The 16819-nt window shown below is 36.2% G+C and overlaps 2 protein-coding genes and 1 pseudogene across 2 annotated transcripts; all 3 read right to left on the bottom strand.

Annotated features, from left to right (window-relative positions):
• Positions 1 to 79: 79 nt before the first annotated feature.
• LOC121765672 lies at positions 80 to 1004 on the bottom strand (annotated as a pseudogene).
• LOC121765525 (O-glucosyltransferase rumi homolog) lies at positions 971 to 3947 on the bottom strand. Its single transcript, XM_042161708.1, has 6 exons — positions 3681 to 3947; positions 2693 to 3216; positions 2068 to 2260; positions 1874 to 1938; positions 1583 to 1793; positions 971 to 1510 (listed from the first exon to the last, which is right to left on the bottom strand). The coding sequence occupies exons 1-6, from the start codon at positions 3843 to 3845 to the stop codon at positions 1157 to 1159; spliced, it is 1512 nt and encodes a 503-aa protein (XP_042017642.1). The 5' UTR covers positions 3846 to 3947; the 3' UTR covers positions 971 to 1156.
• A 7435-nt stretch (positions 3948 to 11382) lies between these two features.
• LOC121766057 (transcription factor MYB17-like) lies at positions 11383 to 12907 on the bottom strand. The gene is made up of 3 exons (XM_042162390.1): positions 12480 to 12907; positions 12170 to 12299; positions 11383 to 12102 (listed from the first exon to the last, which is right to left on the bottom strand). Exons 1-3 carry the CDS (start codon positions 12610 to 12612, stop codon positions 11547 to 11549), a joined length of 819 nt encoding a protein of 272 aa, XP_042018324.1. The 5' UTR covers positions 12613 to 12907; the 3' UTR covers positions 11383 to 11546.
• Between the last annotated feature and the right edge of the window lie 3912 nt (positions 12908 to 16819).

Here is a 16819-nt window from a genome sequence, read left to right on the forward strand (position 1 = left end):
TGTCAACTAAGCCTAAATCTTCTCTCCTTGATGCAACTACACAATATGATGATTTCTCTTTTTTTTGAGTTTTGTTAAATCAATGTACATCGTCTTTTTTCCTCCAATACTCATCTTCCCACGTCTCCACCTCATCCACGGCCTCCATTTTCTCCCGTGCAAACGTTCCAAGGTCAAAAGGTGGAGGCATCATGCACGGTGGCGAATCACTAGGAAACTTCTCCATGGATTCCTCCATGAACTCCCTCCATTTCCCATCTGCGTTGCAAGCCAGCGCCTCAGAGCAGAGCTCAATTGCGTTTGAAGGGATCTTAGGCTTGTACTTGAAGAGCTTCGCGTACTCACTCAGCAGATGGAACATGTAGTCATAAACATTCTCCATTCTCAGAGCCTCACGGGCTACCGGCCTCACCAATCTCCTTGGCCTAAAAAACAGGATTTCAGTAAAAAATACTTAGTGTGGAACATAGTTGTGGAGATGGCATGGTGATGATACCTTTGTAGTGTGATTGTTGCCCCATTCAACAGCAAATTTGATGGACTTGCACATTTGGGAGTCTCGAACTGGCCAGTAATGTCGTTGTGGGACGAGGGACCGTGTGAAGAAGTCGTGCCAACGCGTTGCAGGCTAAAATGTATTTCTTACTTACAGACCAACCCTGTCCTTCTGCATAAATCTTGTACCTTACATGACAGAATCAAGAATCAGAAACAAGACTTGTTGCATTAATGGAAGAACTCAAGAAAGAAAATGCCGAGATAAAAAAAATCTGTACAAAAGAATGAAAAGAGCTTTGGGCCGGAGATATGTTTTGTTTGGTGCTAAAATTTTAAATTGGGCCAAAGAGTTTTGTTTGGGCTGTTTATAGCCCAAATATATAAATAGTTTGTTTTGGAACCTTCTTCTTCTTCTTGGAAAAATCAAGATGGAGAAACAATGTAGCCAATCTTTCCAAGAACACTTCAAATGTACTCTTGTACAAGAATATTATTTACCTTTCCATACATAGGGTGGGTGCAATACATTATGTAATGCAAATTAGAGTGCAATACATTATACAATACAAACTCCATTTCCCATTTTACAATACAATCTTTGCAATTATGTGTGGTCCATATTTCTAATACCATTACTCTCAATGAGATTTTCGATTCACTATTGTTGCTTGCCCCAATATTGTTCTTCCCATGCTTCAACCTGTTTTGTTGCCTTGGCCTGTTCTTCAACCAAAGCCTTGAATTGTTGATCCTCGTAAGGTGGAGGCATTGTGCATGGAGCCGAATCACTAGCTGACTTCTCCATGGATTCTTCCATGAATTTCCTCCAGTTCCCATCTGCTGAGCACGCCAATGATTCCGAGCACACTTCCACTGCGTTTGGAGGGACCTTCGGCTTGTACCTCAGCAGCTTCGCGTACTCATTTAGCAGATGGAATATATAGTCATACACATACTCCATCTTCATATCCTCGTGGATAAACCGGCTCCCACTTTCTCCAATCGCCTTTGCCTACCAACCACACACAGTTCAAAAAGACTCACAACATGAGCTAGTGTGAGATTTGATGATATTTAACAAGACCTTTGCAGTGTGATTGTTGCCCCATTCAACAGCAAATTTGAGTGACCTGCATTTGTCACTGTCTTTGACAGGCCAGTAATGTTTTTGAGGGGTCATGCCTCTTATGAAGAAATCATGCCAGCGCAGCGTCATTAGCAAGGTAGGCGAGTCACAGGCAAATATGTACTTTTCGCTCACGGACCACCCCCATCCTTCTATATAAATCTTGTACCTGAAATCAAGTAAGCAGGCAGTGAATCATCAGTTTCGAAATACTCGAATGTACTATGCTCCTACAGAACTATTACTAACCGGTGGGTGCACTGATCTTCTATATTGGAGTGCTGAAATCCTTCTTTGGACTCTGCATCCCAGTTCTGAAATAGTACAAACATTCATACATAATGAGAATATTGCTAGGCAGGAATGTATATGCAATTCATGCATGAATCTAAACCACACAAATCATGTTAAGTAAGATGTGATATTGTTACAGATATGCATACTTGAACATAGAGGCGCGCGTTCCAGTCTTTTTGATCAGTGGCATTGCACTGCATAAGCTCACCCCGCCAAGGGCATACGTGCGGATTCCCCTTCCAGTAGGCATAGGGCACTCTGTCCTCCCATCTCGTCTTCGCATTCCCTTCTTTAATTGCCTTCAACATACTTCTCCATGGCCTTATATTTATCTCTGCCCTGCTCAAATCAATGACTTCTTTAAAGAAAAGCTCAATAACTATGCATAATAGCACAGGATAAATGAGATATGTGCTTGTCATGACTGGTACAACCACTCCCACAAATCAATGTCAAATTTGGTGTATTCGAGTTCATTTTAGTAAATATTAAATCAAATGTCTTGAGAAAAGGATCTTAGTGCTCTCATGGAGCTCGAGTTCTATGAAGAAAACTTTAACTAAAAAGTTGATACCAAATTTCAAAACTGGAGCAGAAATTCAACCAAATGCAATTACTACCGGCACTAAACTAGATTAAGTTGGTATATATTAATAAAAAAACATTGCAACCAATAAAATTAGAGAATGAATTCAAACAAATTATCAATAAAAACTAGTCAAATATCTCGTCAAAAAAAAACAGGGAAAGAGAGAGAGTTAGTGGAATTACCAGCCCCAAAACGACCAATCCGGGAAGACGATATCCAAGCTCCGCGAATCCGAGCCGTAGCGAAACACCGGTGGCGGCTCACGCCCGATCTCCGCCTCCGGCACGACTGGCCGATCATCGCAGTCGAACATCAGCTCCAAATCCGGCAATCTACCAGGGTACAATCTCATCAGCTGCACAAATCCCCACATCGTGAACTGATCGCGCGTCTGGATAGACTGCCGGAATTTCTCCACGTACATTTTCCCCCCAGAAATCGTGAGGCGGAAATGCGCCGTTCGCCGCGCCTTCTCCACCATAGCGTCGGTGATTCCGGTCTCCCTCCAGTGGCGCAAGTCCTGGTGGATCCATCGGAAGTATTCCGGGCAGGATCCGGGCGACGGCTTCGGGCAGGGTTGCGATTTCGGGTAGGTTTTCGGGCAGACTTTGGTGCGGTTCCATGAGCTGCAGTCCAGTGGAAATTCAAGCGTTTTTGCCGTTTTGTTGCTACAAATTTGAGAATAGTAATATTTTGAATATGAACTCTGCAAAAAATTTCCAGAAAAAAAAACTCCATCTATTAATTGAATATTCATAATAAAATCCGTAAAAAATCAATGAATATCATCATAAACATTCAATTAATTCCGATCGAGACTTATGTAAGTCTATCTAAGAAGTTCAACAAACAAAATCAAATAGAATTAATAATTAATAATCGCTTAATTTTCCAGAATTCATCATTTCATCAATACTTAATTTCATTTTTCAACCTCCTAGCTAATACAACTCCTCATAAACATAAATTTCTCTAATATCACAAAAAAAATATTGAGAGCCTAAATTTTAACAGTCGATCATTTCCAGGGAGAAAAAATTGTATTCATTCTAGCATATCAAACATTCACATACACACGTGTGTATGTGAATGCTTATAAATTACGATAAATTAACTCGGCTTATAAAACTATGCATGTATGAGGTTCCTGAGAGGAGAGAGAAGGCTTACGAGATCAATCCAGCCGGCAAAAGCTAAAAAGGAAACGGAGATGAAGATGAAGCAGAATAGTTGACTCAACGCTAGTTTAGGTCTGTTTTTCACTGATTTCCAGAAACCAACAAGCATAGAGTCTCTCTGAAAATCCGAACTCCTCAGCCATGGCATTTTCTTCATAGAGAGAGAGAGAGAGATTAAGGTGCTTAATTACGAAATGTAGAATAGAAAATTGTGATAAACCAATTAAAATTATTATCTTGAAAAAGAAGAGTTGGAATTAATACGTTAAAATATGTTTTGATTTTGTCATATTTTCAGCTTGAAAGTCTAAGTAGTCAATTTAATGGCCGTAGGGATTGGGGAGTGTTGTAGCGTGTGATTTCATTTACAAGTACTATTCCCTCCTAAATACTACTCCTTTTGTCCGGGAATAAATGATCCATATTGAAGAACTAGCACAAGTTTTAAGTGCATGATTTTGTAAATTAGTAGTATCCCTAAAATTTTGGTATACCGAATTTTGATATGCCATATCGAAAATACGTTACGATGTTAGTAACTAAATTGGTTATACCGAATATTTGATATACCAAAAATTTTGATAAAGGAGATGTATACTGGATTTTCGATATGGTACTGTATATGTATATGTAGTAGTATTAAATTTTGGTATAATATATTGTACCGACTCCCCTCTGGCTAGATGTGGGACTTATAATCTAATTAATTCGTTGGATTCTAAACCGGATGGTTAACATTAGTGTTAGTAATTGTTATAGAATATCACCAAAAGACAAGATTTATGTATTAAGAATCTGATTTGTGAAGATGGTGAGTATGATGTGTGAAGATTATATGGTAATATGAAAATGTATCAAATTTGTAAAGATTAGTATATGGTAATTATGAAAATCATATATTTGCTTGGATATTAGTTTTAATATATTGCATAATTAATGATTAATATTTTTACGTTTAAACAATATTACCCTTTTTGATGATATTATACCTTAATAATATCTGATAAATTTAAATCATGTCCACTGATATTTGAATTAATAGTTCACTTGAGTGTATTATCTGAGAAAGTATTTTTTTTATCTAGTGCAATCTTAACCATACTTGTTTTTTCTTAACTCTGTTTCCCTAAACCCTAAAACATAAAATGTGAACCTAAATCCCATAGGAAAAGGTAAGTCAAATTAAAAATGTGTTCGAATGGGTAGGGGTGGTAATTAATACCCCAAAAATTTATTTATAATTAATGTCAATTACATTTATTTAGAGTTTAGGTGACCTATTACTACCGACAGTGGCTCCCTTTATGTAAATTCTAGTTATATTGACTTGTTGATATCTAATCTACCTATAAGAAACTCAAGACCCAAATATTTTTTTGAATCAAGTCACGTGCCTTCAAATAGCCCAAAATTCGACTCATTCAAAAGTAAACAAATGAAATAACCTAGGCTTCATTTGTCCACAAAAAGATAGTCATTTTGTGGAATTACATATTCTAATATGCAATTACTAAATTATGAGGAAAAATGAAAAATAAAGAAATGTCTTTAAGTATAATAAAAATTGATTTTTCACGAGACTAATTTTGATGGACGGACATACCTAAAATAAAAAAAAATAAGACTATTTTTCATGGATAGATCATATTATTAGGCTTAGAAAAATATTCATATGGTTATAGTGCTTTTGGCTTTGGCTGTACATGGGATGTAGGAATTGAAGTAGTTTTTTAACTTTTGTTGTTGCTTTTTTTTTGGCAATTCTTGCCAGTTGTTTTATTATAAACCCATACTTAGGACCTTTTCTATGATTTTGAATTTTTTTCCTTTATTCATAAAAATTAGTTTTTTTTATGTAAGTGATGTTATTCAAACTGCAGTGTCTATGCCAGACAATGAAGTTTACACCCTTTTTGGTCCTAAATGTTAATCACTTATCAAATGCCAAAAACGTTAATCAATCTTCTTTGTCAATTTTATTATTCTAATTAATCGATCATAATGGGCCATCACTTTTCTTGTGTGGGTGGTTTACATATTTTGAAGGGATTCTATCAAGACAAAGACGTTTTGTAGTGTACCACTTTTTTTTGTGGATGAAATATACTATCCTTGTCTAATATTACCACGAGGAGTTTTATTTTGTTTTATTGAATAATAATGCATTAAAATATAGGGAGAACTTAGAACAGTTTTATAATGAAGTATTTTATTTTGATCTCATTATATGTCACACGAATAGGTGTCATGATTTGGAATAAATTAGGTAATTGGGGTAATGTTGTTAGAGTGAAGTCGGGTTTAATTTTCAAACTACGACTCAAATCTTAACAGTTGGATTAAATTATAATCCTATGTTCAACAAGTGTATGATTCATTTATTTACATTTACAAAAATATTATTTTTGTAGACTATCTATGCTATACAAGAAAGTTAGCTGACCTTTTATTCCTAAATGTTAATCAGTTTTCTTGTATTATAAAATGCCAAAATTTTAATCAATCTTATATTGTAATTTTTTAATATATTCATAATGGCCATTCAACTTTTTTATAATAATATGGTAATTTAATCATAGCATTATTTAAAAATTGAAAAAGATCAAAATCGAAGCCAGTTGTAGATGTTATAGGTATGCTCTCAAAGAGTTCAAGGGGGGAATGGAAAAAAAATAACTGAAGAAACATATATGGTGATATTTTTTCGAATTTAAAGACATAAAATGTGTGCTAACCTTTATTATCGTTCGAATATATATAAACAATGAATTAACCGTTATTATTTTTATCTGTTTACGTTAATTCTTTGAAGCATATATATGCAAACATAATCTTTTTCATATTATTATCGGCTCGCCCTCACTTCCTAGATTTGAGACTTGAATACTACTTTTGTCCACTGAAAATTGTTTTGATAGTGGACAATATGAGTAATTTTACTGCAAATAAAATTGCTTAAGTAAAAAAGAAGAAAATTAATTGAGAAATTATTAATACAAAATAGAAATCATTATTACAAAGAGAAATTTACTATAAATAAATAGAGAGTAATTTTAGTAGACAAATCAAAATAGAATAATAAGGCCATCCGCAACGTTATCTCTTAACCGTCTCATCTCTTAACTATTCATGGGCCCCAGTATACTTTTCACTTCATCTCTTAACTAAGAGACAGAACCTGCAACCTAGGGGTGGGAAATTATACCGAAATACCGTAATACCGGACTTACCATACCGAAAAAATACCGAAAATACCGATTTTTCGGTATACCGCAGTTTCCGGTACGATATGATACCGTACCGCAGTGTTTCGGTACGGTAACGGTATCAATTTTTCTATACCGCGGTATACCGCGGTATATCGAATCCACGGTATACCGGTATACCACGGTATACCGAAACTTCGGTATATACCGAATCCACGGTATACCGGTATACCGTGGTATACCAAATATTCGGTATATACCGAAGATTCGGTATACCGTGGTATACCGGTATACCGATAGATTATTATTATTATATATATATATATATTAATATTAAATATGTTGTAATATATATATTACATTTATATATATATTATAAAAAAAAAATTAATACATCAATTAATACAATAAAATTAAACATTCAAATGATAATTTATTCAAACAAATTCAAAATTAACCTGAATTATTTTTTTATCAACTCATCCTATTAAATATAATAAACACAATAGCACATAACACCGAAAGAAGATTGGAAATACGATATCAGGAATATGTTTCAACAGAGCACATTTGAAAGAATTTGTATTAACTCACATGATTTAGTATATGATTCTTTGTGTAATGTCATATTCCAAATATACAAAGTAATTAAAATTTTTGTTTTATTCTTCGTCCCACTTCATAAAATGTCAATTAAAAATATGTGCAGCTGAAAATGAATCAAATCGTTTAATTAGTGTTTAATTCATTGTATGTTATCTTATTTTATATACTACTTAAATTGAAGGATGAATAAATAGGATACTGATCAGTCATTCTTAATTCTTAAAGAGAAATAAATGTCCAATTTAAATTACTAACTAGTGTCACGCCCGTGCGATGCACGGGTCATTTTAATTTCTTCATATTTATTTCATTTTGCGAAATAAAAGTTGTGAAATGATAAACAAAAGAATATTCGACATCCTCTTACTTTGGATTATACTTTTTCAATCACATTAACCTCACATAGACACAAGAGTGTGTTTAAATGCTACCTTTTCTTAAAAATGTCAATACGATCACATTAAAATTTCAACACATATTTGTGTTGACATTTTAATAAACTGTCTTGACAATTAAATATCAGACTTAAAATTAAAAAGCATTTTAAATCTGTGAAAATATGAATTAACCGTTGAGTTATAACTGTAGGAGCAAGTTTACGTTGCAATAATTTAATATTGCACTGGTGAGACACTTTCTAGTCGAGATTCATTTCATTGCAATATAGCGACCCTATACACAAAAAACCCAAACTTTGAAACATAAATCCTAAACCCTTAACTTTAAAATATACTCATCATAACCAACAAATGAGCCAAATTTTGATATATGTTGAATTTTAGTATTTTCACATTAAAAAAAATATTATTTGCTAGTATTTTAAAAATTTATTCAAATCAAATGAAGACCGTGCCTTGTTAATATTTTTGAGAATTTGTATGCATGTTTATAATGATAGATTGAAATTAAAGTCTAGGGGGAAAATTGAATCTTTATTTCATTACACTTGTAAATCTATTTGGAGATTTTATTTATAAGACCAATTATTACTACTATTGGTCTAAATAGCCAAAAATAATCAATAAGTACCTTCATTTTATCATTAACCACGATTATGGGATAAAATTCTGAATATATGTAATCAAAATAATCCATAAATATATATTAAAAGATACTTAAAGATCAACATCATCGGCAACAACAAATATAATATGATACTTGATAACATGCTAACCAAAATATAAAATTGAATAGAGTGATGGACGAATTACCGATAGCAAAAAATAATGAACAATCGAGAAACCAATTAGTAAATGAACAAATCAAGAAACCAATTATTTTTCGGTATACCGTTACCGTTACCATACCGTTATTACGGTATACCGTACCGTGTTTCGGTATACCGTTAAAAAAACGGTATACCGAAACACGGTACGGTATACCGTAATAACGGTATGGTAACGGTATCAAAAAATATCATACCGAATTTCCGGTATACCGAAATTTCGGTATACCGAAAATTCGGTACGGTATCGGTATTGAATTTTGTCATACCGTACTTTCCGGTACGGTATGCGGTATGGCACGGTCGGTACGGTATACCGTACCGACCCACCCCTACTGCAACCCTCTATCTCTTATCCGTCTCTTAATCATCTCATCCCTTAACTATTCATTCAATTTCATTTTTTTATTTTTATTTCCAACAAATTCAATTAATAAAAACACACTTCATTAAATAAAATAAAATTACAACTTAAAATTCTTTAAAAAAAACATAATTAAAAATCCTAAAAAATGAAAAATACATAATTTAATTTCTTCCGCTCACTCTCTCTAAATTCAAAATCTCAAAACTCAAAGAAGCAGAAGAAAGATCTTGTGCGTCTACCGGTTGCCAAATTTTGCCCAAATGTGCTCCATTAAATCATCTTGGAGTTGGGCGTGGGCGGTAGAATCACGTGTCCTTGCCCGAATAGACAACAGATCTTGTATAGACGGATGCTCTCCACTGCGAGGCGGACTACTTGCGGTAGAGCTTGCCCGAATAAAAGAGATGATTTGAGATGAAAATTGGAGAGGAGATGTAGATGATTTGAGAAAAATAGATGTGTGTTTGTGTGTGTAATGAGGATGAAATAGGAGTATTTATAGAGTAAAAAAATAAAAAATAAATAAAAAAAAGGAAAAGGACCGTTGACCGTTTTTAATTTTTAAATTTTTTTTATTAAATTCATTTTTTTTAAAAAAAATGATTTATTGCGTCAGCGTGACGAAGCCCACTCGCGGGCCGGCGAGTGGGCGTCACTCATGGCGCCGGAGCACGCCACGTCGCGCGAGCGCGTGGCGAGACAGCTATTGAATAACGAGTAGCTCAGCGGGCTGGGGACGAGACGGGACGCTGCAACGCGTCCCGCGCCCGTCTCGTCTCGGAGGGACGAGATAAGGGACACCCGCGAGACGCGTTGCGGGTGCCCTAAACTATTCTCTTGGACATTATCATGCTAAATTTTCTTGTGTGGGAGGTTTACATAATTTTAAGAGAGGAAAATTAAATCAAGATAAAGACGTTTGTAGTGTATATACCACATTTTTGTGGACGAAAATATCCTTTTCTAATATGACAACGAGTAGTTTTATTGAATAATAATGCAGGGGAGAACTTAGTACAATTTAAAATGAATGATTTTCTTTTTATCTTAGTAGTATTAAACATCACACGACTACGCGCATAGGTATAGTCATTCCAATAAATTAGGTATACAGACTCATCACACTTTAAAGTTGTTCTAGTGAAATATGGTCTAATTTTCAAACCCCATGTCAAATCACAGTTGGATTATAATTGCAACTTTTTCGTACTATTATTAAGGCAATTCGATTCAATCGTTAAGAACATAGAGGTATCTGCTTAATCAAATTAGCTCAGTCATAATATTGCTTAATCTTGGCATTTTCTTTTCTTGAACCATGAAATCTCTCTCCATGCATGCTAATTTACACAAACATAATTTTACTAGTTTCATGGTTGGTTTTAGGAGGAAGGCTTATTGTATAGAATTTGACCGTTATAAATGTGATAGATGTTCTAGCGAAGCCAAAGTCACTTAATGTTAATGTGGGACAACATCAAGAAGGCTTCCCATGAGGTGCTCTACAAGAAAGTCGAGATAAGGGCATCGACAATACTCCACAGCATAGAGTTCTTCACTCATTAACAATTTAGGAGCACTATATTCACAAACACTATTAATTGTTTTTCCATTTCTCATTTTAAAAAAATAGAAAATCAACTTTTAAATCGAAATAATCGCAGGGGATGACTTGTACATAGCACGTGCCAAGCCATTGGTCGAGGCGAGAGCGTGACGTGCACGCCCACAACTTTACATGCAAAGCTGTGTTACACGTTATACCAGAGACTCTGCAATGTTTGTGTTACGATACATGCTATTTTTACAAGAAGGCAAAAGAGAAGAAGAGGGCTTTTGTTGAAGCACAAAGGGTCAAGATCCCACTTTGGTTTTGTGTGCTTAATTACTTTTTTTTAAAAATTTACGTTCACGAGCCCCTTTGTTTTGTAATAAATAAATGTATAAAGTCCTCTCACAGTTAATACTACCTCCGTCCCTGAAAGTTTATCTCATTTTTCCATTTTCGTCCGTTCCTGAAAGTTTGTCTCATTTCACTTTTTATCATTTTTTGTAGTGACCTCATATTCCACTAATTCATTCCTACTCACATTTTATAATAAAATTAATACTATATAAAAGTACGATCCACGTTCCACTAACTTTTTCAACTCACTTTTCATTACATTTCTTAAAACCCGTGTCGGGTCAAAGTGAGATAATATATAGAGGACGGAGGGTACTATACTTTATACATTAAAATACACAATTTTATTGATGATTTAGTGCCATGATTTCCAATAAAAAGCTCTTACAAAACTAATAACCATATATATTTATATATTAATTTGTCATTTCAAGATTATAGATTAGTTGGAGGAAATTACATCTCCAGCATTTCTTACAAGACAGAATCCTTCAAGCAGCATACAGCCAAAAAACACAAAAAAGAATACACATATATCTGCTGAAATTCTAGAAGAAATTGCCATAGCAATCAGGTTGGCTCAGAAAGCTCATATCATTGTTTGCCGGAAAATCCAAAAGCAGCTGCAACGCCGACTCCGACGAGTCCTCCTCCTCCATCTCATTGCTGCTGCTGCACGATCCCGACCCCGCGCCTCCATCTCGTTCGCCCCCCAATTTGCCGCTCTTGTACTCGGACTCGGGCTCCACCTTCACGGTTGCCTCGGACAAGGTGCTGCACTTGGTGGACGAACAAGACGGGCTGCGCGTGCTTCCGGAAGTTTCCTTCCGGAAGGTCGCCCCGACCTCGGAGTTCCAGAGGCGCAGGAAGAAGTCCCCCTCTGGAGCTCCTGGGCCCGGCCTCGGGGGATTCAGGAGGAGCGAGGACTCCTTGGAGAGGCGCGCCTCCGCCTCGAGGCGCGCGGTCTCCCACTGCGCCATGTGGCGTGTCGAGGCGAGAGACGGCTCGCCGATCTTGAGAAGACGCTTCTTCAGATGCGTGTTCCATAGGTTCTTGATCTCGTTGTCTGTCCTGCCCGCGAGCTGGGACGCGATCGCGGCCCACCTGTAATCAATCATTCATATCATAAATAATTCATCGAATTATCATATCATATCATATCATATCGGACCTGTTTCCGAGAATGCCGTGTAACTGAATGACGAGCTTCTCCTCCTCCGGAGTGAAGGGGCCTCGTTTGATGTCCGGCCTCAGATAATTGGTCCACCGCAGGCGGCAGCTCTTTCCGCAACGGAGAAGGCCTGTGTTTGGATTTGTTAAACGAATCAAAACGACACCAAGATTTAACGTGGAAAATCCCAAATCGGACACAAAAAAACCCTAATTGGGCAAACATAGTAACACACACAAGAAGGATATTTCACAAATTAACCGAAGAGATTGAGATTGATTGATAAAAAAGTAAATTGAGGAAATTAAACCTGCAAGCTTGGGGAGAGATCTCCAACTTCCTTGGCCATGTTTGTTGATATATTCCACCAATTTGTCATCTTCCTCAGGAGTCCATGGCCCCTTTTTCAACCCCTTCTTATCACAACATGGAGCCCTTCCCATTAAGACCAGAGAGATAGACTTTAATTATGTCTTAAATAATCAATTATAAATGCACACTCTCACACCAATAATAAAAACACAAGACTTGAATTGAATCTATTGCAATTTAATCAAACAAAAGTGAAAAAAGATCAAGAAAGATCCTTCTTGAAGCTTCAATCACACACACACGAGATTTGTGCTAAACCACTATCTCTGGAGAGAGGGGGGGAGAGGTGTTTATTATGTAAGGAAAGGAGAAATGGAGTGTTTGAATGTTGAAAAATAATAAATGCGAAAAGACAATTCAGAGTACTTTTTCGCAGCTGGGGCCTGGGATAAATGGAGGGCTTTGAACGCTCGCACTCACACTGATATATAGAATTACAGAGAAGTAAATGGATGCCACACTAAAAATAATTATTTTAGTATTTTTTTAGCCAAATATAGAGGGCAGGATAATTGGATTGAATTGAATGTTGCCGTAGACGAAATAAATTCTTATGTTTATTGCTTTCCCTTCTTCTCAGGTTATGCACACTGACTTCATTTGCTCCCACATATTCGGCTCTCTATCTCATTAAACATAAATAATTAGACTTGTGTTTAATTCATTTCAACATTCAATTTTCGAATTTCATGTTTGTAGTAGTAGTAGTTCAGCCTTTGAATTGATTTTTAATTAATTCAATTTTTCATTTTAGGGTTTGGGCCTCATATAAGTAGTCCAAAAATTGTTTGATTGGTCAGTTTTAATTTAAATTTTCAAATAATTAGGGTTTCGTAATTCATCGAATCATTGAGTTGGTAGTTATACATCATATCGAGACTTAATTCAATAAACGTCCCAACCCCGAAGAATATACTCGAAAATAGGAGTCATATTTGTTGAGAATTATAGGGTCAAACTAGGGTTTTTGGGTGTGTTTCAATCTAAAATAGATCATATCTATATATATAACTCTAAAACAAATCCTTTTGACCATTCTAATTGTTACATATACAAATCACCAGACACATAAATAGAGCATATTTAAGAGGAGGGGTGTGTAAATGTTTTTGGAGATAAATGCTTGAATTGCGCCAAGAAATTAAAGTGTAAATCAAGTGTCTCCATTCAATGTTCTGGTGAGTGAAGTGAGTAGTAAATGCAAGATACTAGAAAAGATCACCAACGGAGAGAGGGATTTAGAGATTTACCAAACAAGAAGATGAGATGGGATGCATTGAAGGTGGTGGAAAGCATTTAATGGAGGTTGCATTGAATGTGAGTACTCTCTGTACAACTATACATGCACATGCATATGCAAATGCAAATATATATGTGTGTGTGTTAGTGTGTGGGGCAATGTTTTACAAAACCAGACCGGACCAGCCGGTTCAACTGCAAAACGGTAGGCAGTCCGGTCCGGTTTACCCCTATAAACCGCCAACATGTTAAACTGCTGCTGACCGGCGAAACAGACCGGTCAAACCGGAAATCGGTTTTTTACTTTACAAAATAATTTTTCAAAATTTATTGTTGGCAAGACTTGAACCCCATGACCTCTTCTCTATATACCAACACTTTCACTACTCCACCATACGACCATTATGAAATAATATGAACATTAATTATTCTTATACACTAAAAATGATATTTTTTATCCACATAAAATAATAATTCATTTTAATTTTATATTCTTTTAAGAAATTATTAATTATAATATATATTTTAATTATGCTTTAATAATCACTAGATTTTTACAATATATGAGTTTGTAATTACACATAAATTTAATATGTTTTATATGTAAATATAATTTATTATTACTTAATATTATATATTAATATTTTTCTTGTACTATATACTCCCTCCGTTCCATAGTAGTTGAGTCATTTTGTCATTTTGGTACATTCCATAGTAGTAGAGTCATTTCCCTTTTTAGTAAAAATTAACACATTTCTTCTCATTTACTTTACTCTCTCTTACTTTATTCTCTCTTCATCTCTCTACTTTCTTAATCTCCGTGCCGAAAAGAAATGCCCCCACTACTATGGAATGGAGGGAGTATTAAATTTATATACACTAACCATTAATTTTAATATTTTTACATAAAATAACTAATTATTCATGTTTAATTATTGCATAATATAATATTATTTCGTTCAATACACTTTTTTTAGTTACAATGAAATTTATCTATTTATACATAAAATATTAAACTTTTTTTATCTACAATAACTAATGAATCATATATTTAATTTTATTTACCTACAAAAATATTTATGAAATTTAGTCATTTACTACTAAATTTTAATATTTATATTACAACTAAAATATAAGGTTAGTATTTTTGATATATTATTAATTATATATAAATTCAATATATTTTGTATATTGTATACTTAATTATATGTATTTGCAACAGTAAAATGGTTCGACCAGTGATTGAACCGGTTGGACCGGTTGAACCATGAACCAGTAGCTTCGTCGGTTCGCCGACCGATCCGGTTTTAAAAACATTGGTGTGGGCCTATGGGGAGAGAGAGAAGGGTATATATGTAATTGCAATAATGGAGGAGACAGAGATTTATGCAGCATGAGCATGAGAGAGAGTACGGATCCCCTGCTGGAAATGCAATAAACGGACATCCCTTTTTCTTGTGATTTGTCTTAAATTGAAACACTCACACTCTCTCTCTCATTGCTTTGAAGTTTGAAAAGTCAATTCATGTTCACTGCCTGATTTTTCGGATTGATTTTCCACAACGTGTCTTATCTCAGAAGTTGAGAGAGAAAGAGGAGCTTAGGCCATCCATAACGCTGTTCCTATACCGTTCCTAAACAGTTCCTTAAACTATTATTTGCGGCCCCACTATACTTTTTTACTCCATTCCTTAACTAAGGAACGGAACTTGTAACCCTTCATTCCTTAACCGTTCCTTAACCGTTCATTAAATTACTATTCATTCAATTTTATTTTTTTTTTATTTCCAACTCAATTCAATTAAAAACACACTTTAATAAAAAAACAAACACACTTTATTAAAAAACACACAACATTAAAACAAAGTTACAACTTAAACTTAAAAAAATAAAAAGCACACACTTAAAATCCTAAAAAAATAAAAGTACACAATTTTAATAATTTCATCCGCCAAAGTTTGCCCAAATATGCTCAATTAGATCCTGTTGGAGTTGGGTGTGGGCGCTAGAGTCGCGTGTCCTTGCACGAATAGATAACCGTTCTTGTATAGACGGATGCGCTCCACTTCGAGGCGGACTACTTGCGGTTGAGCTTCCGGGGGATTCGGGGTCGAACCAATTTCCCGCCTCGGATCCTTCGTCTTGGACAATCATGTTGTGCAGATTATGCACGTATACATGATGTCGACCATGTTCTCCATGAACCACGTACGAGCCGGGGCTTTGATGATGTTGAAGCGCGCTTGGAGAACCTCGAACGGCCTCTCCACATCCTTGCGAGCAGCCTCCTGCTTCTGCGCAAAAAGAGCCTGCTTTGGGTTCGCAGACCCATTGCACGTCTTCACGAAGGTAGGCCACTTCGGGTAGATGCCATCGGCGAGATAGTACCCCATTTTATAAAGCCGGTTGTTGGCGACGAAGTTGATGGCCGGTGCTTTACCATCCAAAACTTCGGTCAAGAGGTCGGACTGGTGGAGCACGTTTACGTCGTTGTTCGACCCGGGGACCCCGAAGTACGCGTGCCAGATCCAAAGGCGGTAGTCGGCAACGGCCTCGAGTATAACGGTTGGGTGAGTGCCTTTGTGGCCGCTCGTGTGGACACCTTCCACACCACCGGGCAATTCTTCCATTGCCAGTGCATGCAATCGACGCTGTCGAGCATCCCGGGGAATCCGTGCACTGTTTCGTGAAGGTCGAGCAGGAACTGACAATCGGTCGTGCTTGGCCGCCAGAGAAATTCATCGGTGAAGGCTGCCCGGACGCCTTTGCAGAATTTGAGCAAGCACATTCGCCCAGTGCTGTCTCCGATGTGGAGGTATTCGTCGAACATGTCGGTCGTTTGTCCAGTCGCAAGCTGGCGGATTGCTGCAGTACATTTCTGCAGCGTCGTGTGGCTGGGACGGCCGACCGCGTCGAACCCTTCCTGGAAGAAGTCTTCCCGGGCTGCCAAAGTATTCGCGATGTGGAGAAATAACGGTTTCCCCATGCGGAAACGGCGACGGAAGTACATATCTCCCCAAACCGGGTTATCGCAAAAGT

This window comes from Salvia splendens, chromosome 14 (genome assembly GCF_004379255.2).
Source record: "Salvia splendens isolate huo1 chromosome 14, SspV2, whole genome shotgun sequence".
Classification (NCBI taxonomy): Eukaryota; Viridiplantae; Streptophyta; class Magnoliopsida; order Lamiales; family Lamiaceae; genus Salvia; species Salvia splendens.

Excerpts from the sequence above, each read along its gene's own strand:
- LOC121765525 (XM_042161708.1), bottom strand. The coding sequence starts at position 3,845 with ATGAAGAAAATGCCATGGCTGAGGAGTTCGGATTTTCAGAGAGACTCT. Across the intron at positions 3,217-3,680 it reads TTGCCGGCTGGATTGATCTC|AGTTCATATTCAAAATATTA; the intron begins GTAAGCCTTCTC and ends AATTTTTTGCAG. Across the intron at positions 1,794-1,873 it reads GAAGATCAGTGCACCCACCG|GTACAAGATTTATATAGAAG; the intron begins GTTAGTAATAGT and ends ACTTGATTTCAG.
- LOC121766057 (XM_042162390.1), bottom strand. The coding sequence starts at position 12,612 with ATGGGAAGGGCTCCATGTTGTGATAAGAAGGGGTTGAAAAAGGGGCCA. Across the intron at positions 12,300-12,479 it reads ATCTCTCCCCAAGCTTGCAG|GCCTTCTCCGTTGCGGAAAG; the intron begins GTTTAATTTCCT and ends ATCCAAACACAG. Across the intron at positions 12,103-12,169 it reads CACGGCATTCTCGGAAACAG|GTGGGCCGCGATCGCGTCCC; the intron begins GTCCGATATGAT and ends GATTGATTACAG.